This window comes from Ambystoma mexicanum, chromosome 9 (assembly GCF_040938575.1).
Source record: "Ambystoma mexicanum isolate Mex_15411 chromosome 9, UKY_AmexF1_1, whole genome shotgun sequence".
Classification (NCBI taxonomy): Eukaryota; Metazoa; Chordata; class Amphibia; order Caudata; family Ambystomatidae; genus Ambystoma; species Ambystoma mexicanum.
The window spans coordinates 465,828,935-465,856,754 of record NC_090931.1 but is presented as its reverse complement, the minus strand read 5'-3'; the positions used below and the strand labels follow the sequence as shown (position 1 = coordinate 465,856,754).

Sequence of the window (27,820 nt, the reverse complement as noted above, 5' to 3'; positions counted from 1 at the left end):
GGAGGCCGCTGAGATAGCTAAACCAGGAGTCTTTCCAGGCTTCAGGCAGATGGTGGAAGAGAGAGTTGACCTAGCTGATGCCTGTGTGACTCTGGAACAGAAGCAAAAGTTGAAACAAGTTTTTTGGGATTTCCAAGATCTCTTTGCAGTAGACTCATATGACTGTGGTCGCACCGACATCCACACAACAACAATTCCCACGGACCCTGGAATGACTCCAGTGTTTGTGAAGCAATATCGTTTGCCTCTCGCATCCATGGAGTCCCTTACTGAAATAATTAAGAACCTTGAGTCCCGGGGAATAATCTGTCGAGTACACAGCACTTTCAATAATCCGGTGCTGGGAATATTGAAGCCAAACGGCCAGTGGAGACTCTGCGCCGACCTTATGGAGCTCAACAAACGGGTCCATACTTCCCGATGGCCTCTGCCCTACATTGACCAAGGGCTGGCCCAGATCCAGGGGTCACAGGTATTCACTGCAATAGACCTGACCAATGGATACTGGACCGTGCCTGTCAGTAGGGAGGACCAATACAAACTGGCTTTTACCTTTGGGGGCCAGCAGTACACATGGACCCGGATTCCCTTCGGATACCTCAACTCCAGCAATGAATTCAACATTTTCCTACACAAGGCTATGTCCGACCTGGGTGCGAGGGGTAACTTGGATTATGTAGATGATGTCCTCATCAAAAGTTCATCTGTGGAGGAACACATAGCGGAGATCCGTTATGTTCTGACACAGTTGAGGGCCGCTGGAGCCAAACTTTCCTTTCAGAAAGCACAGTGGTGTACAACCCGTGTTCATTTCTTGGGGCATGAGATTACTCCTCAGGGTCTCTGTCCCCAAGAAAAGAAAGTGGAAGCACTTCAGAAACTGAAAGACCCCACAACTCTGCGGGAACTAAGTAGCCTCCTTGGACTGACTAATTACAGCAGGAAGTTCATTGAAGGCTACGCAGAGATCACTAGACCCCTGATTCATCTCTTGAAGGGGGGGGTCAAGTGGGAATGGGGCCCAGAACAATCCAAGGCAGTAAGACAACTGAAGAGAAGCCTCTCACAAGCGCCTTGCCTAGCTTACCCTGTCAGAAACAAGGAGTTCTTCCTGGAGACAGGGTTCTCTAATACGTGCTTGACGGCAGTATTATACCAAAAGCATGACAAGGTCAATAAAGTAATCTCCTATGCGAGCAAAACTTTATCCTCTGTGGAGGAAAAATTGAACGATTGTGAGAAGGCACTCCTGGCAACGGTGTGGGCATTGAAGAATTACCGCCCGTTTATCCAGGGGGAACACATAATAGTGGAGACTCCACACCAGCCTCTGCAATATCTCCAAAGTGACAGAATCCGGGCCGGAAATATGAGTAATTCCCGAATTACTTCCTGGATTCTGTCAATGCAAGGCTTTCCTGTGGAGGTCAGATATGGCCAAAACAAGAAGAGTCCCCTTGCGCAAGGTCTGGCTGACTTGCATGATTGTGCCAGAGAAAACTGTCTCGAGGACGAAAGTCTAAAAATCAAGGACAACATGGAGGCATACCTTAATTCCCCGCACAAAGTCTTTGAAGAAGACAAGTGTGAGGGAATGCCGACTGTCTAAGGAACGCCTGGGTGAATGAGTCCCCAGAACCCTCCGCTGGATACAAAATTGGTCCCCGAAGTAGTCAGGTGGCAGAATTGATGGCTGTGCATCAAGCCATCCTCGCTGCTGTCCAACATCAACTCCACGAACTGGTCATAATCACAGATTCGGATTATGTACGGAACGGGTTCGTGGAGCACCTGGTTAATTGGAAAACCAGAGGCATGTTATGTGCTAATAACAAACCCTTGAAACATGGGAAGTTAATCCAAAACATTGATGATCTGGTCACCTCGAATGGGATGACCATCTACTGGAAAAAGATCAAGGGTCATTCCAAAGTAGAGGGACCAGACAAAACTGGAAATGACTTAGCTGATCAGCTGGCCAAAACCGAGGCCATCCAAGAGGATCTAATAGAAATAGAGTCCCTGTTGGGGGAAATCCAGGTCAATGCTATCACTAGGTCCCAGACAAATGCTCACAATGATCTTTCAACTGCACAATGGAGTAAGGAGACCCCTGATGCTGATTTAATTACGGCTCAAAGGGGGGATCCAATAATTGGTAAGTTTTACCAACACATTGAGGACCCTGAGAACTTTCCCCTGACGGATACCAATTACATTGGGAAGGAGGACCTTAGAGTGTTGATGAAATGTCCAAAGATGTTCTGAATCCAAGACGGTTTGTTGGTAAGGAAATCCCAAGCTGGCCATGATCAGTGGCTGGTCCCTACCTCATTCCGAAGCCTGATGTTAAGTCACGCCCATGATGCGGCCACAGCCCTTGAGATCTTAAGAGAGGTTGCATACTTGTCATGATCTCTGCTTCCAAAAGGTCAGGGTTTTCCCAACTCCCTTGGAAGCGGATCCATAACCCAGGTTCCGAGTGCCAACCAGTCCCAATTGGGACCTTTTGGACCCAGTCCTGGCGCCAGTGGCACCAGGCTCATAAATATGCCCAGTCCCAGCGCTGGAAGCGCCGGGCTCATAATGCTTGGGTGGACTTACCTGCAGCAGACCATGCTGCTTACTTGCCTGCCAGTTGAGCCTCTGATCCTCTTCTGTTTGGAACTACTTTTCCTGTTGGGTGGGGCAGGAACCACTCCCTAGATTCAGAACACTGGAACTCTTCTGGAAAGCAGGAACTCTTTTCTTACCTAGGCGTGGCTGTGGAAGGAGACACCTAAGCACTACAGGAGGCTATTTAAACCACACCCGATGGATGAATCTTGCTTTGCGTTATTCTGCATCCTCTGCAGCAGAACGCTCATCGTGTCTTCTGCATCTGATCCTGGGCCTAAGGAAAAAGGCTTACCATCCTGAATCCAGTCTTCAGCAACACCTATAAAGACAAGAAAGAACAGGTTAGCATTACGGTCTTCCGTGACAGCTCTTCACTTACCTGGTCCATCGGCTGTCACCAACGCCTCGCGCTGCATTCCGGCATCTGAAAGGCAAAGGCTTACCAACTCTTCGCACGCTCCGGAGGACTTCGGCGCTGCATCCCGCATCTGAAAGACAAAACAAGGTGCGTTTAAAGACATTGGGGAACTTTAATACTCACGTGCCATTACTCCTTTCCACATCTAACCCAGTGGGTATTCCGGCACCCTGCAGCCGCTCCAAACTTGTACCTGCAAAATAAAAAGACAGTTAGAGCGCATCGTGAAGCAGGCAACAAGCGCTTACTTACGTGCTTCCAGGTGCTTCTATTCATCACACGGGCTCCATCTTCAACTCACTTCAGCCCGTCATCCGCCATCGCCGGAACCCTGCAAAACAAGAAACATCATTACTAAAGACTTTAAAGACATTAGAATTACTGGAAACTTACCGTTCGTGCAGTAAACGACGGACAGCAGTCCTCTGAAGTCAAGAGGCCTGCTCCCCTTATCCAGTGAAGAAACTGGTTACAGCACCCTGCCCCGAGGTAGATGGAGAGCACGGCGTTCACTTACCTAAGGTGAGAGCGTTAACCTTTGGGGTTCTACAGGAGAAGAGAAAGGGAAGAAGAGAGAGACATTCAATAACCCAGTTCCTTAATCCCATATTTTCTATCTGCAGACATCTTACCCTTCAAGTCAGACATACAGTGCACAGAGGTCCAGCCCAAAGAGCCAGCCGTGTGTTACACATCACCTTTGCAGATACGGTATACGCCCAGTCAAGACCGGCGCCTCTACGGGAATCAGGTGAGCGTTACAGAACGCAAAGCCTACCACAAAACTCCCGTCCAGGCGCTATGGAAACCTCGGATACCGACCAGCTAGCCCAGTTACTTGGGGAACTAAGGGCAGAAGTGCATGCAGCCCGTCAGGAAACGAACGCTCTAAGAAGGGAACTGATTATTTCCAAGGAGCGAACAGATGATCTCGCTAGACAATTGCTACAGTCACAAGCCGGACAGACCCCGTTAACCGCATCTGGGGGAAATCTTCCTTCTACATCCTCTATGAATCCAGTGCAGATCAACCTACCTGGGAATGTACCTCTGGCTCCGCCCGAACGATTTTCTGGTGACCCAAAGAGGTTTGCAGTATTTATCAATCAGTGCCGGTTGCATTTCTTATGCCGGCCAGCAGCCTTTCCAACTGATCAAGCTAAAGTAGCTTTCGTACCTTAGAGGCAATGCGGCAGACTGGTCGATCCCTCTAGTAAATCAAGATGATCCGGTCCTCCATGATTTTCAAGCTTTTCAGCTCAGTATGGATAAACTGTTCGCAAGACATTCACAGGGGCAGGCCTTGGACAATGAGCTTCTTTCGTTGCAACAAGGTAATCAAGACCTTTTGGCTTATATTGCGTCTTTCAACAGACTGATAGTGGAAACTCAATGGCCTGAGGACAAAAGGATTACGCTGTTTTATAGAGGTCTACGTGGAGAGCTCAAAGATGTGTTAGCCCAAGTAGTGAATCCCCCACAAGATTGTTCGGACTATATAGACTTAGTCGTTCAAATAGATCACAGACTGCAGAACAGGAAGGCCGATCGTTCCAAGTTTGATGCTCGAGTATTTTCCAAACCGCCAACTCCTTCCAAAGGAGTAGACTCCGGGGAACCCATGCAAATAGGGGGTCTGAAAGGTCCTCTAACACAAAAGGAGCGGGAAAGGAGAAAACAGTTGCAATTATGCCTCTATTGCGGAAACTCAGGGCACTTTCTTCGAGACTGTCCGGTGAAACCTGCCAAGAAGGCAGTAGGAGCTGCAGTTACCAAAGTTACAAACTCTGAGCAGGGAAACGACCTCGCCCGACAAAAATAGAGGTCCTCTTGCCGAGCGTGAAAACCAGTTCTGTGACCTCGCATTTCGTGATACCTATGGTCCTCATTAGCCCTGATAATCCAGATCGATTACATGCAATTGAAGTTTACGTCGACAGCGGTGCCATTGGCAATTATGTGGATCATGAAATGGTTTTGAGGATGAATCTAACTCTTTGTCCCAAGGCTCTAAAGGACGTCATTACTACGGTGGATGGTACGGAGATAGCCTCCGGGCCAGTAACGCATACCACTCAAGAGGTGACGCTAGTAAGTCAAGATGGACACCATGAGAAGATCGTGTTCGATGTGATCAAGGCCCCTCAGTTTCAGATTATTCTAGGAATACCTTGGTTAGAGAAACACAATCCTCTGATCGATTGGCGAGCAAGAACGGTCCAGTTTCCAGAATGTGTCTCTACTTGTCACCCTCCACCTGGTGTTGCATTGGCAGCAATTTCTTCAGAGACTCCCCAGTTACCTCCCGAATACCTAGAATACCAAGATGTTTTCCGGAAGGATCAGGCTAACTCTCTACCTCCTCATAGGTCTTATGACTGCCAGATAGACCTGATACCTGGATCTACTCCTCCTTGTAGTAGAATTTATGCCCTCACCGAGCCTGTGAACCTTCACCTTCAACAATACCTGGATCAATACCTGGCAAATGGGTTTATTCGTCCTTCCAAGTCCCCTGCTTCTTCAGCTTTGTTCTTCGTTCCAAAAAAGGAAGGAGACCTTAGAACTTGTATAGATTATCGCTTCCTGAACCAGATCACCGTTAAGAATAGATATCCGTTACCTTTGATCCCTGAACCCCTGGACCAATTCAAAAAAGCATGCATATATACAAAGCTGGATCTTAGAGGAGCTTACCACTTGGTACGAGTAAAAGAGGGCGATGAATGGAAGACGGCCTTCCGCACCAAGTATGGACTATTTGAATATCAGGTCATGCCCTTCGGACTTTGCAATGCCCCGGCCGCCTTTCAATATTTTATGAACGATGTCCTCAGAGAGCTCATAGATGTGTGTGTTGTTTACATTGACGACATCCTCGTTTATTCTTCATCGGAATCTGAACATCGGAAACACGTGAAAATGGTCCTCGAAAGATTGCGTCAACACAAACTTTTCGCTAAGTTGGAAAAATGTGTTTTCAACGTGACTGAAGTTGAATTCTTGGGATTCATATTATCACCTGGCGGAGTGCGTATGGATTCAAAGAAGGTCGATGCAGTTCTCAAATGGCCATCACCATCCTCGGTAAAAGGTGTGCAAAGCATGTTAGGCTTTGCTAACTTTTACCGCAGGTTCATCCCGAATTCTCTCGAAAAGTCCAGCCCATCACTGCCTTGTTAAAGAAAAACAAACGTTTTGAATGGTCTACCGAGGCGGAACAAGCTTTCCAGGATTTGAAGAGTAAATTTATCTCTGCACCAATCTTAAAACACCCTCGCCCCGAACTCCCCTACATCGTGGAAACTGATGCTTCAAGCCTGCCATGGGGGCAGTTCTATCACAAAAGGACCCGGTAACCAATCAGTTGCATCCCGTGGCATTTTGGTCCCGCAAATTCTCGCCTCCTGAAATCAATTACACGATTACTGACAAGGAACTTCTGGCTATCAAGTCTGCCTTTAAAGCTTGGCGGCATTATCTGCTGGGGGCCCGACACACCGTTACTGTGATTACGGATCACCGAAACCTGCAATATTTGAAAACCACAAAAGCCCAATCCTCTAGACAACTCCGTTGGGCATTATTCTTTGCCGAGTTTGACTTCATAATTACCTATCGACCTGGTACAAAGAACGGTAAAGCTGATGCCCTTTCTCGGATGGGAGTGGAAGAACACTTGATCAACCCTAAACCTGTATCAATCATTCCCGAACAAAGAATTCTGGGTGTAATCACCACAGAATCCATAGAGGAATAAAGCCAGGCAACTTGTAACTCCAGCAGACATACAGAATTGGCATCTGCAGGGAAAGGACTTTGCAGTAAAGGACAACTTATTGTATTTCCAAGAACGATTATACCTACCCAGCACAGATTTACAGAAAAAAGTAATCTCTTGTTATCACGATTCTTTAATGGAAGGACATCCCGGTATGGCCAAGACCTCAGAAAAGATCAAGCGCTACTTCTGGTGGCCGTCTTGGAAAAAAGATATCAGAGACTTTATAATGTCCTGTGGAGTATGCGCCCAAACAAGAGTCAAAAGGAAAGACCAGCAGGCCTCTTACGCCCTATTGACATCCCACCTCGCCCCTGGCATACGCTTTCTATGGACTTCATCACCGATCTACCTCCATGCTCCGGATACAATACGATTCTAGTAATCGTGGACTTATTCTCCAAGATGGCGCATTTCATTCCACTCAAAGGCTTGCCAACAGCAGCAACTCTGGCCCGAGAATTTCTCGAAAACATCGTCCGACTGCACAGTTTTCCTTCGGTTCTAATTTCGGATCGAGGTAGTCAATTTATTTCTCATTTTTGGCGAAGTTGCTGTCGGTCGGCTCAAATTGATGTGAGACTATCGACCAGTCACCACCCTCAGACCGACGGACAAACCGAGAGGACCAATCAAACTCTGGAACAGTATTTACGCTGCATGCTGCAACAAACTGAAAAAACTCGGAAAGACATCCTTTGGATAGCCGAATATGCCTACAATAACTCTGACCATTCGGGAACTGGGAAAACCCCCGTTTTTTCTTTTGTACGGCAGTCACCCTCGAACCTCGGAGTTGGATCCCCTCCAAGATCTTGAAACACCAGCAGTAGACTACCTGCATTCTACAATCACCCAAGCCTTTAAGGAAGCTGTTTCTCACCTTCAAAGGGCTAAAGAACAATACAAGAAAGGAGCAGATCAACATCGGAAGGAAGCCCCTCAATATCAAGTAGGGGATCAAGTCTGGTTATCCACCAAATATCTACCTCTAAAAGGGCCACGCACATTCAACCCAAGATACCTTGGTCCCTATTCCATCACTACCATAGTAAACCCAGTAGCGGTCAAGTTGGACTTGCCCCCGCACATGAAGATACATCCGGTCTTCCACGTCTCTCTATTAAAACCCGTGCAACCTCAAACCCGACTAACTAAATCTCCAAAACCTTTCCTAGTTGATGGAGAACTCGAGTTTGAAGTCAAAAGCATTCTGGACTCCAAGATCTCCAAATCTAAACTATTTTACCTAATTGACTGGAAAGGCTACAGCCCCCAAGAGAGATCCCGGGAACCTGCTGAATATGTCCACGCTCCTCGCCTAATCAAAAGATTTCACCGAACATTTCCTGACAAGCCAAGACCCCCGGAGAAGCCCGGTTTGGGAGGGGCCTTGAGGGGGGTACTGTCATGATCTCTGCTTCCAAAAGGTCAGGGTTTTCCCAACTCCCTTGGAAGCGGATCCATAACCCAGGTTCCGAGTGCCAACCAGTCCCAATTGGGACCTTTTGGACCCAGTCCTGGCGCCAGTGGCACCAGGCTCATAAATATGCCCAGTCCCAGCGCTGGAAGCGCCGGGCTCATAATGCTTGGGTGGACTTACCTGCAGCAGACCATGCTGCTTACTTGCCTGCCAGTTGAGCCTCTGATCCTCTTCTGTTTGGAACTACTTTTCCTGTTGGGTGGGGCAGGAACCACTCCCTAGATTCAGAACACTGGAACTCTTCTGGAAAGCAGGAACTCTTTTCTTACCTAGGCGTGGCTGTGGAAGGAGACACCTAAGCACTACAGGAGGCTATTTAAACCACACCCGATGGATGAATCTTGCTTTGCGTTATTCTGCATCCTCTGCAGCAGAACGCTCATCGTGTCTTCTGCATCTGATCCTGGGCCTAAGGAAAAAGGCTTAGCATCCTGAATCCAGTCTTCAGCAACACCTATAAAGACAAGAAAGAACAGGTTAGCATTACGGTCTTCCGTGACAGCTCTTCACTTACCTGGTCCATCGGCTGTCACCAACGCCTCGCGCTGCATTCCGGCATCTGAAAGGCAAAGGCTTACCAACTCTTCGCACGCTCCGGAGGCCTTCGGCGCTGCATCCCGCATCTGAAAGACAAAACAAGGTGCGTTTAAAGACATTGGGGAACTTTAATACTCACGTGCCATTACTCCTTTCCACATCTAACCCAGTGGGTATTCCGGCACCCTGCAGCCGCTCCAAACTTGTACCTGCAAAATAAAAAGACAGTTAGAGCGCATCGTGAAGCAGGCAACAAGCGCTTACTTACGTGCTTCCAGGCGCTTCTATTCATCACACGGGCTCCATCTTCAACTCACTTCAGCCCGTCATCCGTCATCGCCGGAACCCTGCAAAACAAGAAACATCATTACTAAAGACTTTAAAGACATTAGAATTACTGGAAACTTACCGTTCATGCAGTAAACGACGGACAGCAGTCCTCTGAAGTCAAGAGGCCTGCTCCCCTTATCCAGTGAAGAAACTGGTTACAGCACCCTTCCCCGAGGCAGATGGAGAGCACGGCGTTCACTTACCTAAGGTGAGAGCGTTAACCTTTGGGGTTCTACTGGAGAAGAGAAAGGGAAGAAGAGAGAGACATTCAATAACCCAGTTCCTTAATCCCATATTTTCTATCTGCAGACATCTTACCCTTCAAGTCAGACATACAGTGCACAGAGGTCCAGCCCAAAGAGCCAGCCGTGTGTTACACATCACCTTTGCAGATACGGTATACGCCCAGTCAAGACCGGCGCCTCTACGGGAATCAGGTGAGCGTTACAGAACGCAAAGCCTACCACAAAACTCCCGTCCAGGCGCTATGGAAACCTCGGATACCGACCAGCTAGCCCAGTTACTTGGGGAACTAAGGGCAGAAGTGCATGCAGCCTGTCAGGAAACGAACGCTCTAAGAAGGGAACTGATTATTTCCAAGGAGCGAACAGATGATCTCGCTAGACAATTGCTACAGTCACAAGCCGGACAGACCCCGTTAACCGCATCTGGGGGAAATCTTCCTTCTACATCCTCTATGAATCCAGTGCAGATCAACCTACCTGGGAATGTACCTCTGGCTCCGCCCGAACGATTTTCTGGTGACCCAAAGAGGTTTGCAGTATTTATCAATCAGTGCCGGTTGCATTTCTTATGCCGGCCAGCAGCCTTTCCAACTGATCAAGCTAAAGTAGCTTTCGTGCTTTCGTACCTTAGTGGCAATGCGGCAGACTGGTCGATCCCTCTAGTAAATCAAGATGATCCGGTCCTCCATGATTTTCAAGCTTTTCAGCTCAGTATGGAAAAACTGTTCGCAAGACATTCACAGGGGCAGGCCTTGGACAATGAGCTTCTTTCGTTGCAACAAGGTAATCAAGACCTTTTGGCTTATATTGCGTCTTTCAACAGACTGATAGTGGAAACTCAATGGCCTGAGGACAAAAGGATTACGCTGTTTTATAGAGGTCTACGTGGAGAGCTCAAAGATGTGTTAGCCCAAGTAGTGAATCCCCCAGAAGATTGTTCGGACTATATAGACTTAGTCGTTCAAATAGATCACAGACTGCAGAACAGGAAGGCCGATCGTTCCAAGTTTGATGCTCGAGTATTTTCCAAACCGCCAACTCCTTCCAAAGGAGTAGACTCCGGGGAACCCATGCAAATAGGGGGTCTGAAAGGTCCTCTAACACAAAAGGAGCGGGAAAGGAGAAAACAGTTGCAATTATGCCTCTATTGCGGAAACTCAGGGCACTTTCTTCGAGACTGTCCGGTGAAACCTGCCAAGAAGGCAGTAGGAGCTGCAGTTACCAAAGTTACAAACTCTGAGCAGGGAAACGACCTCGCCCGACAAGAATAGAGGTCCTCTTGCCGAGCGTGAAAACCAGTTCCGTGACCTCGCATTTCGTGATACCTATGGTCCTCATTAGCCCTGATAATCCAGATCGATTACATGCAATTGAAGTTTACGTCGACAGCGGTGCCATTGGCAATTATGTGGATCATGAAATGGTTTTGAGGATGAATCTAACTCTTTGTCCCAAGGCTCTAAAGGACGTCATTACTACGGTGGATGGTACGGAGATAGCCTCCGGGCCAGTAACGCATACCACTCAAGAGGTGACGCTAGTAAGTCAAGATGGACACCATGAGAAGATCGTGTTCGATGTGATCAAGGCCCCTCAGTTTCAGATTATTCTAGGAATACCTTGGTTAGAGAAACACAATCCTCTGATCGATTGGCGAGCAAGAACGGTCCAGTTTCCAGAATGTGTCTCTACTTGACACCCTCCACCTGGTGTTGCATTGGCAGCAATTTCTTCAGAGACTCCCCAGTTACCTCCCGAATACCTAGAATACCAAGATGTTTTCCGGAAGGATCAGGCTAACTCTCTACCTCCTCATAGGTCTTATGACTGCCAGATAGACCTGATACCTGGATCTACTCCTCCTTGTAGTAGAATTTATGCCCTCACCGAGCCTGAGAACCTTCACCTTCAACAATACCTGGATCAATACCTGGCAAATGGGTTTATTCGTCCTTCCAAGTCCCCTGCTTCTTCAGCTTTGTTCTTCGTTCCAAAAAAGGAAGGAGACCTTAGAACTTGTATAGATTATCGCTTCCTGAACCAGATCACCGTTAAGAATAGATATCCGTTACCTTTGATCCCTGAACCCCTGGACCAATTCAAAAAAGCATGCATATATACAAAGCTGGATCTTAGAGGAGCTTACCACTTGGTACGAGTAAAAGAGGGCGATGAATGGAAGACGGCCTTCCGCACCAAGTATGGACTATTTGAATATCAGGTCATGCCCTTCGGACTTTGCAATGCCCCGGCCGCCTTTCAATATTTTATGAACGATGTCCTCAGAGAGCTCATAGATGTGTGTGTTGTTGTTTACATTGACGACATCCTCGTTTATTCTTCATCGGAATCTGAACATCGGAAACACGTGAAAATGGTCCTCGAAAGATTGCGTCAACACAAACTTTTCGCTAAGTTGGAAAAATGTGTTTTCAACGTGACTGAAGTTGAATTCTTGGGATTCATATTATCACCTGGCGGAGTGCGTATGGATTCAAAGAAGGTCGATGCAGTTCTCAAATGGCCATCACCATCCTCCGTAAAAGGTGTGCAAAGCATGTTAGGCTTTGCTAACTTTTACCGCAGGTTCATCCCCGAATTCTCTCGAAAAGTCCAGCCCATCACTGCCTTGTTAAAGAAAAACAAACGTTTTGAATGGTCTACCGAGGCGGAACAAGCTTTCCAGGATTTGAAGACTAAATTTATCTCTGCACCAATCTTAAAACACCCTCGCCCCGAACTCCCCTACATCGTGGAAACTGATGCTTCAAGCCTGCCATGGGGGCAGTTCTATCACAAAAGGACCCGGTAACCAATCAGTTGCATCCCGTGGCATTTTGGTCCCGCAAATTCTTGCCTCCTGAAATCAATTACACGATTACTGACAAGGAACTTCTGGCTATCAAGTCTGCCTTTAAAGCTTGGCGGCATTATCTGCTGGGGGCCCGACACACCGTTACTGTGATTACGGATCACCGAAACCTGCAATATTTGAAAACCACAAAAGCCCAATCCTCTAGACAACTCCGTTGGGCATTATTCTTTGCCGAGTTTGACTTCATAATTACCTATCGACCTGGTACAAAGAACGGTAAAGCTGATGCCCTTTCTCGGATGGGAGTGGAAGAACACTTGATCAACCCTAAACCTGTACCAATCATTCCCGAACAAAGAATTCTGGGTGTAATCACCACAGAATCCATAGAGGAATAAAGCCAGGCAACTTGTAACTCCAGCAGACATACAGAATTGGCATCTGCAGGGAAAGGACTTTGCAGTAAAGGACAACTTATTGTATTTCCAAGAACGATTATACCTACCCAGCACAGATTTACAGAAAAAAGTAATCTCTTGTTATCACGATTCTTTAATGGAAGGACATCCCGGTATGGCCAAGACCTCAGAAAAGATCAAGCGCTACTTCTGGTGGCCGTCTTGGAAAAAAGATATCAGAGACTTTATAATGTCCTGTGGAGTATGCACCCAAAACAAGAGTCAAAAGGAAAGACCAGCAGGCCTCTTACGCCCTATTGACATCCCACCTCGCCCCTGGCATACGCTTTCTATGGACTTCATCACCGATCTACCTCCATGCTCCGGATACAATACGATTCTAGTAATCGTGGACTTATTCTCCAAGATGGCGCATTTCATTCCACTCAAAGGCTTGCCAACAGCAGCAACTCTGGCCCGAGAATTTCTCGAAAACATCGTCCGACTGCACAGTTTTCCTTCGGTTCTAATTTCGGATCGAGGTAGTCAATTTATTTCTCATTTTTGGCGAAGTTGCTGTCGGTCGGCTCAAATTGATGTGAGACTATCGACCAGTCACCACCCTCAGACCGACGGACAAACCGAGAGGACCAATCAAACTCTGGAACAGTATTTACGCTGCATGCTGCAACAAACTGAAAAAACTTGGAAAGACATCCTTTGGATAGCCGAATATGCCTACAAAAACTCTGACCATTCGGGAACTGGGAAAACCCCCGTTTTTTCTTTTGTACGGCAGTCACCCTCGAACCTCGGAGTTGGATCCCCTCCAAGATCTTGAAACACCAGCAGTAGACTACCTGCATTCTACAATCACCCAAGCCTTTAAGGAAGCTGTTTCTCACCTTCAAAGGGCTAAAGAACAATACAAGAAAGGAGCAGATCAACATCGGAAGGAAGCCCCTCAATATCAAGTAGGGGATCAAGTCTGGTTATCCACCAAATATCTACCTCTAAAAGGGCCACGCACATTCAACCCAAGATACCTTGGTCCCTATTCCATCACTACCATAGTAAACCCAGTAGCGGTCAAGTTGGACTTGCCCCCGCACATGAAGATACATCCGGTCTTCCACGTCTCTCTATTAAAACCCGTGGCACCTCAAACCCGACTAACTAAATCTCCAAAACCTTTCCTAGTTGATGGAGAACTCGAGTTTGAAGTCAAAAGCATTCTGGACTCCAAGATCTCCAAATCTAAACTATTTTACCTAATTGACTGGAAAGGCTACGGCCCCCAAGAGAGATCCTGGGAACCTGCTGAATATGTCCACGCTCCTCGCCTAATCAAAAGATTTCACCGAACATTTCCTGACAAGCCAAAACCCCCGGAGAAGCCCGGTTTGGGAGGGGCCTTGAGGGGGGTACTGTCATGATCTCTGCTTCCAAAAGGTCAGGGTTTTCCCAACTCCCTTGGAAGCGGATCCATAACCCAGGTTCCGAGTGCCAACCAGTCCCAATTGGGACCTTTTGGACCCAGTCCTGGCGCCAGTGGCACCAGGCTCATAAATATGCCCAGTCCCAGCGCTGGAAGCGCCGGGCTCATAATGCTTGGGTGGACTTACCTGCAGCAGACCATGCTGCTTACTTGCCTGCCAGTTGAGCCTCTGATCCTCTTCTGTTTGGAACTACTTTTCCTGTTGGGTGGGGCAGGAGCCACTCCCTAGATTCAGAACACTGGAACTCTTCTGGAAAGCAGGAACTCTTTTCTTACCTAGGCGTGGCTGTGGAAGGAGACACCTAAGCACTACAGGAGGCTATTTAAACCACACCCGATGTATGAATCTTGCTTTGCGTTATTCTGCATCCTCTGCAGCAGAACGCTCATCGTGTCTTCTGCATCTGATCCTGGGCCTAAGGAAAAAGGCTTACCATCCTGAATCCAGTCTTCAGCAACACCTATAAAGACAAGAAAGAACAGGTTAGCATTACGGTCTTCAGTGACAGCTCTTCACTTACCTGGTACATAGGCTGTCACCAACACCTCGCGCTGCATTCTGGCATCTGAAAGGCAAAGTCTTACCTACTCTTCGTGCGCTCTGGAGGTCTTCACACTGCATTCCGGCATCTGAAAGACAAAAGCTTACCAACTCTTCGCACGCTCCGGAGGCCTTCGGCGCTGCATCCCGCATCTGAAAGACAAAACAAGGTGCGTTTAAAGACATTGGGGAACTTTAATACTCACGTGCCATTACTCCTTTCCACATCTAACCCAGTGGGTATTCCGGCACCCTGCAGCTGCTCCGAACTTGTACCTGCAAAATAAAAAGACAGTTAGAGCGCATCGTGAAGCAGGCAACAAGCGCTTACTTACGTGCTTCCAGGCGCTTCTATTCATCAAACGGGCTCCATCTTCAACTCACTTCAGCACGTCATCCGCCATCGCCGGAACCCTGCAAAACAAGAAACATCATTACTAAAGACTTTAAAGACATTAGAATTACTCGAAATTTACCGTTCGTGCAGTAAACGACGGACAGCAGTCCTCTGAAGTCAAGAGGCCTGCTCCCCTTATCCAGTGAAGAAACTGGTTACAGCACCCTGCCCCGAGGCAGATGGAGAGCACGGCGTTCACTTACCTAAGGTGAGAGCGTTAACCTTTGGGGTTTTACAGGAGAAGAGAAAGGGAAGAAGAGAGAGACATTCAATAACCCAGTTCCTTAATCCCATATTTTCTATCTGCAGACATCTTACCCTTCAAGTCAGACATACAGTGCACAGAGGTCCAGCCCAAAGAGCCAGCCGTGTGTTACACATCACCTTTGCAGATACGGTATACGCCCAGTCAAGACCGGCGCCTCTACGGGAATCAGGTGAGCATTACAATACTGGCCACACACGGGCAGGACCTCGACCAATACTTGAAGGCGTGTCTGGGGTGTGCACAATTTCAGCCAACATCCCTCTCACACTGGGCGCCTCTCCAAAAGAGGGGGAAGACACTGCCATGGTCAGATTTGCAAATCGACTTTGTAGGCCCTGTAACTCGCTCGTCTAGAGGAAACAAGTACATGTTGACGGTTACATGCTTGTTTCCCAAGTGGGTGGAATATCTCCCGGCCCCAAACTGCAAGGCAGAAACAGCAGCTGCCCTGATGATTAACCACATCTTTTCCCGTTTTGGTCTACCTCAAAGGATTGAGTCAGACAGAGGTAGCCACTTCACCAGTGAAGTAATGACAAAGATGTGGGAGATACTGGGGGTTAAAAGGAAGCTACACATTGCTTACAGACCAGCTTCTTCTGGAGCAGTGGAGAGATACAACCAAACCATTGTGAGCATCTTAAAAAAGTTTGTGGCAGATTGTGGGCCAAGTTGAAATATCCGATTACCTCTGGTCCTAATGGCCATCAGATCTACCCCTTCATCTGCAACTAAAATGTCACCATTTGAGTTGATGACCGGACGCAAGATGGTGCTGCCCCAGCATTTGCTCTACAGGACCCAAGAGCAGACGTTAATAAACGCCTCCACCACTCATGAGTATGTGGCGAATTTAAGGAAACACCTTCAACATGCTTTTGCCTATGCTCAGCGGAATCTAGAAAGATCAGCTGATAGCATGAAAACCAACTACGACCTGAAGACCACCAGGAAGGAATATACTGTGGGAGACCGGGTCTATTTATACAATTTCCAAAGAAACCAGGCCAAACAGCGAAAATGTTTGCCTGTGTGGAAGGGACCGTTTGAAATTATAGACAAAATCTCCCCTGTAGCCTATAAGATCCGCATCCCCAAAGGTAGTCTGGCGGAAGGGGAAGACAAGTGGGTACATATAAATCAGCTAAAGTGTTGCCATCCCAGGCACACTCTGCAGCAACTGGAGGTATCCTCTGGAATGCCAGAGGGGGCCGCTCAAGAGTAATTCAGTTCCGACCCTAAAATATCACACATATAGTTGCTAAAATATGGTGATTCTGGTAAAAAAATGTTTCAGGTTATATCTTGTTTTAAAATAAGACCAAAAAATGTATATTGATGTATAAAATGTATATGCCGCCCCACTATATCAATAGTGGTGGAAAAATGTCTAAGAATGTGTATTGCCGCTTTGCTTTGTCGTCCTAGGAGAAAGAAAACCCAGAGACTGATCACGGAAGGCGACCTGGGGACCGGGAGCAAAGATCCAAGGTGCCCGGGGTACCGCCCAATCCCCCCCATCAGGACCACAAAGGAGAACTGATTGATCCAACTGGGTGGAGGAAAAGATGCTGAACTGTGCCATCTACAGAATTGGAAGAAGATAATGCGGACATACCAGCACAGGGCTCAAAACATCCTTTGCACCCGACTTCCCCTCGACTCGAATCAAAGGGCAGTCGGGCGGGCGGGGGGTTAGTCAAGGGTTTTGACCCATGTCAAATTATTGGACTGGATAGATGTGGGGATGAGCTGTCGCCGCCCACCATTCTATTCCAGAACAAAACGAAATCAATAGACTGGATAGATGTGGGGATGAGCTGTCGCCGCCCACCATTCTATTCCAGAACAAAACGAAATCAATAGACTGGATAGATGTGGGGATGAGCTGTCGCCGCCCATCATTCCATCCCAGAATCCAGGAGAACTGCGCAGTTGGCGCACACCAGAATGGCCGCCTAACCTGCCACCCACCAGTGCAAGCGCGATGGACCGGAAGTGCCAGGGGTGAAAGGTGGTGCCAAAGGAAAAATAGCAGCGCCTGTCAGGTCAAAAGCGCCTTGAAATCACCTCTGTTTCTCTGAAGTGCAAGCTCCAAATGTCCATTTCAAACATTGCAAGATATCCCAAAATCTCACTGAACACCAGCAGACATTTGGCAGAATGAAGCCTTGTGTGCATACAAAATCTTGAAAGAGGAAGAGCCTAAAATAAGGTTCATAAGGAAACTGGCTGAGCTGTGGATGTCAGCAGCTGGAGTGAAATTGGACTTAAAACCACTAAGATCTAAATGTTTATAATAAATGAGTGACCTACTGTTGAGTGTCACATAGTTTGTAACTGTTGAAATGTCAGAGTTTTGAACTTAGAATCAGTGTTCTAGCTGCATGTGTAAAAATTGTCAGTTTGATTTGAATGTAGAAAACTGGGAACCCAAAGTGACATTTAGCTGAGGCCTGGCTTAAAGAGATTGAATTCTGCCTGACAACTACCCCCGACAGGAGTTGAACTGGCTCAACAACTCTTCCCAGGCCTGGCTGCATCCTGCTGCCCCCACCAAAAGGAGATGACCCCTCCCTGATTGAATTACCTGGGGATTGCAGGAAACTGAACAATAAGCCCAGGCAAATGTTATATTGGGGGGGGGGGGTCGTAAATGGCTTCCTCTTGGGGAGAAGTAGGAGGAGAAGTGCCCCTGTGTGAGCAAGCTGAGTTGGGGGAAGTGGATAAACCAGTAATTCCACCATGTGCTGGGGGGAAACCACACCCCTGTTGGCCAGAACATAATTTTAAAAAGATGCATCATTCATAGTGCAGACTTGTCGTCAAAATTATATAAATAATATCATCATTCTTGTGATTTTTCTGTGCACATTTTAAGAGGAGTCAGGACCCTATGGTATGTTCTGGGGGGGGGGTAGTAGCGGAAAATAGGTTGTTGTTCAAAATGTATATATGTTAAAAATCTGACACGTTATCATCTGAAAACCATATCCCTTGTGCACATTTGTGTAAAATCTGGAAAAGTTTAGAGGTTGTTATCTGGATGAAAAGGGCAGAATTCTGTCAAAAGTGGACACAACATCTCTCAAAGACCGGGATCGGATGGTTTGGTGCTACAGAAAATATGTTAACTGGACATGTAATATTAGAAAAATGGTACATAGATAAATGTGTGTTTGGATCAAATATAGATTTGTGTGCAATTTGACAGGGGAGGATCCTCTGACCATAAAACCTACCCCATCATTTGACTCACAACTCAGTTCCCCCAATCAAGGGAGAGAGGAAAGCTTGGCCAATGATAAGTTGAGAGGGGCTGGCTTAGTTATGCTATGCACACACCCATTTTCAAAAGACATAAAAAGAGCCACTGGAAGCCAGACAGGACATTCAATTTCCATTTCTGCGGAGCACGCTGGCGGACGAATTCACATCCAGAACTCCAGAGATCTAGACTGACTCCAGCTAGACAGAGACTACAGAACTTTGAACCTAGAAGGCCCACTGCAAACAAAAGTATCTTCAGCAGACCTCAAAATCTTTTGCAACTGAACTCTTCAACAGCCGGGCTGTGCTGCTTGATTCTGGCTAGAACCCTAGGCCAGAACCCAGAAAGCAGTGCTGCATCCAGAGAGACCAGACCGCCAAGCAGTGCCAAGAACTTTTGCCAGAACCAATAGCCGACCCAGAAAGCAGTGCTGTATCCAGAGAAAGCAGAACCAGGCATAGACCGTCCGTGGCAAGGGAACCGCAGTCCAAACCTGACCAGATCCGTGACGAAGTCGCATTACTGTCCAAAAGATAGTGTGAGTACTCTAGGACTGTGCCAGACTAATCTCTTAGTTTAAAATAATCTAATTAAAACTATTTTAACCTATTTGGAACTACCTCATAGGAGTCATGTGTGTCATTCTGTCCTTTTTAAAGCTGAAAACTGTCACCTGTCATTTTGAACTTTTAAATTTCAAATCCGAAAAACTGCCTTCACAAAATCATCCGTATCTCCGGAACCGTTTGTGCTAGGAGCGAAATTCAACTTTTATCTTAAAGCTAAGATTCTAGGCTTTCCACTATGCACAATTTCAGCCACGTGTAAAAATCAGCAGCTCCTTGCTTTCCTTTGCTAAAATTCGTTTTAACCTGCTAGTTACTCAGAGCATTGCTAAAGTGAGCCTGAACTAATATAAACTAGATCACCCACTCTGAACCTCTAGAGGGAATTAAAAGCATTTTTAGCACATTTCTCGCTTCATTGTCATCACATTCAAAGCATTTTGGGCCTGTGTTTCAAAATTCTACCTGTTTTCCTCTAAGCTTGCTCGGGGGGAACTGAATTTCATATTGTATTTGATTGCATTCCAGAGAACTGGGTGCTCTTCTTTCCATCTCCTTATATTGCATAAAGGGGGGGGAGTGAATTGTCAAGGAAAAGTGATTATATTGTCTTTTGTTGAAGCCATATCAAGTTATTTTCTGTACTGCATTTCATTCATCATTACGTTTCCTTGAACCATATAAAGCATTCTTTCCCACCTTTTTCTTCTGTTCCTATTCATAAGAAACCAAGAACTGTGCTACTGTAGGATTACCTCTTGCTGATTACTGCTCATATTCACAAGTGTACTATCCATTATCAATTTATTTATAGAAGTGTGATATAGAGATATATATATATATATATATATATATATATATATATATATATAGTTTAATTTTTCAAATAAACCTTTTAAATTTGCAAAACAAGCCTACTTCTTGGCTCAGTGGGGTCAAGGGGGAATTCTAAGAGAGGGGTGTTATACAAGGGTTCATCATCCAGATTATAACTTGCTATAAAAATACATAAATAAGGGCTTCCCTTGGGCATCCCAGACAAGGCACTGACTTAGTGGGATTGCTTGATTGGAGTCACTTACAGTGAGCAAGCAGATATTTAAGAAGTGAGAGTTGCAGGTATTGAGGTCCCAGGCCTCAGAAGGCATTGTGCATAATGCAAAGAGTTTTCACTTTATTCCTTGCAGCCACTGGGAGCTATTGCAGACATTTTACTCCAGGAGAGATACGATCCCTGGGCTTGAGGCCCAGGACAAGTCACGCAGTCCTCTTCTGGATGAGTTGCAGAGGGCGGAGAGTAGAAGCAGGCAGATTTAAAAAGAGGCTGTGGCAATAGTGGAGCCTACAGTAAAACCACAGCAGCGCAGACATTGACCTTTTGGAAACTGCCTTTAGGTTGGTGAGATACATTCAGTGTTAGCTTTGGTGCAATATATTTACGATTTATGTAGGAGATGGGTTAGTGGGGAACACAATTCATAGCATTGTCAGAAGGAAAGAAGAGAGTTCCTGTTTCGCTATTACACTGTATGATATGGGTAAATGAAAACGTTGCAAGCAGATACAATTGAAGTGCCACTTGATGGTAGGGGATGAGAGAAAAAACAGTATCCTTTTTAAAAAAATAATGACGCTCAGTGGCAGATATCATGCGCAGAGGCACTTATTACAGAGTTCTAAACATACTGCCGAAAAAGTATTCATACCTTTATTTTGTGGTGATGAGTGCTCATGTGGATGAATGTGCATGCACAAATCCTGCAATCTTTTAATGAACTTTCTACTGGACATGCTTTCGAATAACAGGACACTTACAGGCTGAATAACTAACGGCACATATGGCGTATTGTGGAGAACTCACAGCATTAGATGCTGATGTCTTGGATGCCATTGGTGGATGCGTGTGTGACTGTTTAACAGTACTCAATGAGGGCATGCTGGAAAGAAGATAGTGGAAAGGGAAGAAGGGCTGTTTGTGCTTTACTGGGGCACGGCCCTCATGGTACTTTGGGAAGCGTACATGCCACATTCTGCGCTTCTCACCATGCTGGCCAATGGAAATGGCATTGTGGGGATTATCCAATCAGGTACTGAGGGTGTGGGTCAAATGAAAGGGCGGTAATACTGGTTTTCATTACTCTGCGTAGTGAGGCGGCCAGACATGGAGAAATGCATTGTGCTGACTTTGGATGATGACTTTGGCATAGATCTACATATAAGTACGCCCTTGAAAGACACTCTTGACAGTGATTTTAGTTTGGAAGGAGTGGACGCATTGTGGAACGCTGTCCATGACTCCAGTTTCTGCAAAATGCATGCACTTTGCAAAGGACTGGCCAGTTCGCTTACTAATGTTCATGTTGTCATCGTGAACTATGGCCACATACATGTAGGTTACAAGGCGTGTTCGCATTTGTTCCATGAACTGAAGAGGTTGATGAATGCAGTGAAGAGGCTTTTTCCCACTGCCCAGGTGGTTTTCTCCGCCATACCACCAAGAAGAGTATAGAACTCTCATATTGGCTGTTTTACCCAGCCAGAGGCTGGAAAGTGCCTGATTAACAGAAGCATGTCTGATTTTTTGTGCGCTCGTGGGATGTGTTTCTCTAACAATTACATCATTCGTTCTGCAAATGCAGAGTTCTTCCAATCAAACGGCATTTCGTTGTCGTCCATTGGTAATGCTGTTTTGTTTGCTCATCTTCAAGATGCACTCAAAAGGTTCCTGTAAGATTCTGAGGACGAAAAGAAAACACACAACTCTATAAAATGGAAAACAAGCTCTTTGTGTGGAAGCAGATAAAACTTTTTTTTTTTTAAAGCAAAAACATACAACGGCTCTTTTCAGAGCCACCAGTACAGACGAAAGCCCCTACCCTGGTTGCATTTCATTCCCCCACACGCGCACACAGCACGAAAGCCACATCCGGGGCTTTTAAGGATAGCGGGCATGGAAATAGGACTGTGGAGGTTAAGGGCTTGCGCTGAAATGTTTCTGGGAGTGGCATGTATGCAGAGGAATTTTGTAGAAAACTACTAGTGTTGCATGGACACCTCTTTAATCTAATTAGTGGAAGCATGTGTGACTATTTAACAGTACCCACTGATGGCGTACTGGAAAGACCATGCCTTTTGTAGGGCTGCTGTGGAGACCTTACAACCGGCACAGAGGCGTACATCATTGTACCAAATACATACATGTCCAATGGCACATTTTTCAGTGTTTGTAAGGGTCTTGTTTCCCAATAACACTCAGTGTAGTGCAGAAATTTGTACTTTTCCACTGTCTGAGGGTTCGCATTCTGTCAGCGACATAAAGGCCCACGTGCAGCGTGGGTGTGCTCACATGGTGAATCAGCGATTGTTCTTGCTTGGGACGGCTGTCCGTAGGACGTGCTTTGGCGTGAATACTTTGTCCGCATGGGTACAGGTGTCCTACGCGCCCCGTTGGGATCTTTGACTGATTAATAGTGTGGCACACGTGCCCCAACCATTTTTGGACATGCTGGGTGTTTGTAGAGTACAGCAGATGGGATGTTTATGTGTAGAGCTACCTGTAGGATGTGGGTGGCCGGGTCGCCTTACTTTAAGAACGTCACAAGTTTCTTTGCATATGTTGGACGAGGGTGGCGTTACCAGAAGACAGAGGAAGAGATATGCATGCGCGTATTTGTGCAAAGGACAAACGTCTGCACCCACAACTACTTATAAATGGTTCATAAAATGCGGACATGCGGTTCCAACTAGTGTGCTACGGATGCCTCCATTGTGATTGTGCATAGAGCGGGCAGGTGCGGCGTGTGTAGGACACCTCCCTTTTGCTTAAATGCGGTTACTCCCACCAATACTGTGCGCGTCGCAGTCATACCGGGATTCTAACCACAAAGGAAAAGCCATATATACACTCAGCAACAATGTACATAACAACCACATTCCTCGATACTATTTGGAAAGGGAAAGGGTAGCAGAAGTGCATCAACATTGCGGGGAATTGGGGATTGCTACAAGTTCGTCGTGAGGGGAGGAAGGGATTGCAGTATCATCGCAACATCTCTAATCGCACGGATTTGTAGGGGATGGCGGCCTATGACATGGGGTAGGGGTAAACGTGCAGATCGGGCAGTGGTATTTTATTTTCGCCACAATATGTCCTTGCACGTAATCTTTTAAGGCAGCAAAAGTGCTCACCAATTGTTCCCTTTGGAGTTCCGCCCTGTCCAGTGTGCTACTTACAGACTTTCCTTCCTTTCCTCAATGATATTTGTCATCAATGACATTTGTGATGTCATCTTTCATGTCATGGGTGTTAGTATTAGCAGTGCACAGTGGTGGCAGAGTTACGTTTTGATTAGCTTACCCTAACTGGTGAATTACTGGGGGTTTTCGGTTTTACTTGTAACCATAATATGGAGAGGTTGTTATTAGTGCCAAGTAAGTATAATGTTCCTTTCATATACTTGTTGCACTGAATTTGATAGGTTCTTCTTAGGGCAACTGAACCATAATGTCCCTTTAACAACGTTTTTTGTCAGTGAATTTCGTAGGTTTTTAGTAGGGCACTGTAACCAGAACATTCCTTTAGCATAGTTTTTTCAGTAAAGGTATTGTATTTATTGTTTTTATATAGCGCTTTACTCCAAAGCGCTTTTCCATTAACATCAAGAATACATAGAACATGGAAACAGTAGAAGCAAATGACAATATATATGAATCAAACCAGTAAAAACAGTATGTAGAACAATTTGCCGATGGGATGAAGAAGAGAGGAGGGGGTGGGGAAGGAAAGGAAGAGGGAGAGAGAATGGGGAATAGAGTGAGTCAGTAGGAAGAGGGGAGGACTTAGGAGAGAAGGGGGCAGGTAAAGAGAATTATGAAAGGGGGTACTAAAGGGGAGAGAGAGAAAGGGGAAAGGTGTCAGGGTGGGGAATGAAGGAGTGATTTCAAGGAGGAGCAGAAGGAGGAATAGGTGGGATGGAGCGGATAAAAAGAGGCAGGGAGTTCCAGTATAGGGGAGCAAGGAGCTGAAAGGAGCGGAAACGAGAAGAGGCACATGGGGGTGGGGGTACAGAAAGTAAGAAGAGATTGGCAGATCGAAGGGAGTGGGAGGGGTGTAGAATGAGAGAAGAGAGGAAAGATATGGAGGGGCAGGATCATGAAGAGATTTAAAGACAAGACAAAGGAAGTGAAATTTAAGTTGGGAGTGGAAAGGAAGCCAGCCTAGGTCAGAGAGTGATTTGGAGATGGAGTCATGAGGAGAGAGAAGACAGAGGGTACGGATAGCAGATTGGTAGAGGGATTTGAGGGGGGTGAGAAGGGACGCAGAGAGTCCGATGAAGAGAGAAGAACAATAGAAAAGGCAAGAGAAAAAGAGGGAGGAGATTAAGAGTAACATGGAAGGTGAGAGAAGAGCGGACTTTACGAATATTGAAGAGGTGGTAGCGACTAGCACGAGAAGTGAGGGAAATATGATGGGTAAAGGAGAGGGAAGAGTCAAAGTGAATACCTAGATTACGAGCATGGGTGAAGATGCGAAGGTTAGAAGGGGGAAAATGAATAGAGGGAGGGGGAGAGGGAGGAGGAAGTGTGTTAGAAGGAAAGAATAAGACTTCAGTCTTGTCAGTGTTAAGAGAGAGATAGTGAGATGACATCCAGTTTTTAATGGCGGTAAGACAGGAAGATAGATTTAGATGTAAGTCAGGGGTGAAGGAAGAAAAGGAGAGGAACAGCTAGCTGTCATCGGCATAGAAATGGTGAGAAATCCCGAAGGAAGAGATGATAGGGGCGAGGAGGGAGGTGTAAAGAGAGAATAAGAAGGGTCCGAGGACAGAGCCTTGGGGAACGCCATAGAGTCCAGAGGGAGAGTAGGGGAGGTTGGACAACCCCAAGAGACATCAAAAGAGGTGAGTGATAGGTTTTTAGTAGCGCAACTTAACCATAACGTCCCTTTAACAATGTTTTTGTTAGTGTGTGTGTGTATGTATATATATATATATATATATCATATATTACTTACCGTAATAGTATTTCTGATGCTTGTATCTGCTTAGATTCACATGCTTTGTGGGAAAACCCTTGTGTGAATATTACCCATTAGTCTCTGAGATTGTACCATGCAAGACTTCTTGTAATTGAGGGAGAAGCTCAGTCTGTGTAGGAAGTGACCAGTGTGTGAAAAAGACGCAAATTGATCACAGTTCAAGGGTATTTATTGAAGAATGAATGCTGTAAGCAGGTTGGAAAAATGCCTAATCTAAACCTAAATCTACGATGGGGCAAGTGTCGACCATCAAGTGAAAAATAAGGCAGTCCAAGTTATTATTTATTTATTTATTTTAAATAAAAAGGGCCTATACTAAGAAACCTATTGCCAAACCTCACAATCAATACAAAAAAGGTGTGTGGGGTAGTTCCCAATAAAAGAAAGAAGTAATCTTAAATTATATGTCAGGATGCGGTAGCCTGGGTCTCCCTTCCCCACATTTGTGCACGGGGTAAGATGGGAGTTTGGAGCACAGTACAGTTTCGGGCTGTTTCAGAATGAGACGACAGTTGGCAGTTCTCAGGACCGTTGATGGCCAAGTCTTGTTTCCTTAGAAAGTCTCTTGCCTTCGGGGCCTGATCTGTTCGAATAACAAAAAGTTCCTTTGACAAATTAAAGGTTAATTTCCAATGTTCGATGGGTAATGGGTTCATCCCTGGGCCCCCTGCTTCTGGGCGCTGACCCTTCCAACTCTTGTAACCAGAGTTCAGATAGGGTAATGGTTTCACCCCTGTGTCCCCCTCTTCTGGGTGCTGACCATTCACGTATCGTATTCCAAAATATATCACAGTTCCTTTATCAATCAACTTTGGGTGACAGCTTCACCCCTGGATCTCCCTCGGTCAGGCTCAGACCCCTCTTCTCTTTACCTTTTCAGTTGATGGCTTCACCCCTGGATCTCCTGAGGTCGGGCTCGGACCCCTCTTGACTTTTGCAGGATTTCTCCTCCCTTGGTTTCTCAATGTTTACTCTCACTGTGGGATTAACTTCTGTAGAGGAGGAGCCAAGTACCTATTCCGGAAGTCCCGCCCCCTTTTTGCCTATATGTTGGCAACTGTAAAAAGGCCAATAATGGTACCTATACCGCGAAAAGTCCTTGAAACAAGGTATCCATTGAGAAAACCCTATATGATGAATCCGCAAAGAAATGACAGTCTTCTGAAGGAATTTATGGAAGAAGTTTGAAGATGAATGAAAGGGAAGACTGGTGACATCACATGAAGAAATGACGCACCAAGAAAAGATGCCAATGAAGAAGGTGAACGGACCTGATAGAATCTGATGGCGAAGTAAAGGAAGGAGCAATATTTCATGAGCAAAATGAAGTTTGCACGTACGGAGAGCAGTGAAGAAAATACAAAGTCATTTAATAATTGTACAGATGCAGTAACGCAAGTAGACTAAGTAATTATGAGGCTGGCTATACGTAGTGAATAGGCGCCAGGCGTTGCCACCAATATAATTGTGTATATAATCTGGATGTTCCATGACGCATTTTAGCAAATTGGACCCCTTGAATGGAAGAGCTGAAAGTGTGGCACAGTTGAATAAAACAGCTGAAGGCAAAGGAAGATACGAGAAGGCTTGTCTGGCCCAGAGTCAAGAGTTGGGGCAGCCAAGAACATGGTTATCTATTCGAGAAGATACAATGAACGTAAGAAGCAGGACAGGCTCCAGTTTGTGTAATGGGAAAACACTAGAAGTGCCAGGTTTTATTCATTTAATAGTGTTAAATACAACGAAGGATCTCAAAACGTGGTCTCTTGTCAAAAGGTTCAGATGAAAAGAGATTTTGGGCAAGCTACGCTGAGACCAGAAGATAAGGCCATGCTCACACTTCCTTTTATTCTCAAGCACAGTGATCCTTTGAAAGGCCAACTTCAGAGGACTAATTGCATGGCAGACAGTAGGAGTGATGATGGATGTTGGGCTAATTGGGTGGGGAGGCATGACCAAGCCAGCCCTCAAGCACCTGGTACTAGCTTGCATGCTGCTAGCAAGTGGAATATTCCAGAAGGGTACAAGCGTGGCAAACAATTATAGAGGGCCACATAGCAAAGTGCCCTATAGTTTGAAAGCCAATGAAACGTTGTGTATTAGTATGATGCGGAAGATGACTTCCACTAGGGGTGGGCTTAGTTGTCCACCTAACCTTAGAGACCCAATCACGATTCCATGCCCCATAGAAAGTATACTTAGATGTTCCCCTTAAGCCTATCATATCCCCTAACAGGTTTTCTTATTTTGCCACGTAGTATGTTGTCACTTGATGAATATTTGTTATAAATATGTGTTTTTTCATGAACATTGTTGAGACTTCTGACTGTTCAGCGTCCGTTGATGCCCCTTGCCCTCCCTGTTTTAGACAATTGCAAATAAGTCATGTTTTGCCAACTTCCTGAGTCGGTCTGATTATTGATGTATGAGTAAGATCTGCATCCCCATACATCTCAGATACTGTTACCTCGTCTTAAAGGGCCTAAGGGTTCACTTGGTAGCAGAAAGAGGAAGGTTCAGGTCCGTCGGTTAGTAGGCTTTTATTGTTTTCAGAAAATCGGATACCAGCCGGAGGATCGCAAAGTTTCCTGTGGAGAGCGGCCGATATAGAACTCT

The 27,820-nt window shown here is 46.1% G+C and overlaps 1 protein-coding gene across 7 annotated transcripts in view; it reads right to left on the bottom strand.

Annotated features, from left to right (window-relative positions):
* The window catches only part of LYRM9 (LYR motif containing 9), a 173,760-nt gene that overhangs the window by 21,796 nt on the left and 124,144 nt on the right, over positions 1–27,820 (bottom strand). For 2 of the 7 annotated variants that reach the window (XM_069615005.1, XM_069615009.1), the window contains one exon: positions 20,862–21,902. The exons of the other annotated variants lie outside the window; for them this stretch is intronic. In XM_069615005.1, the coding sequence (XP_069471106.1) occupies positions 21,882–21,902 (21 nt within the window). In that variant the 3' untranslated portion in view covers positions 20,862–21,881. Of the gene's footprint in view, positions 1–20,861; positions 21,903–27,820 lie in introns of those variants that run through there. 7 annotated transcript variants of the gene reach the window in all.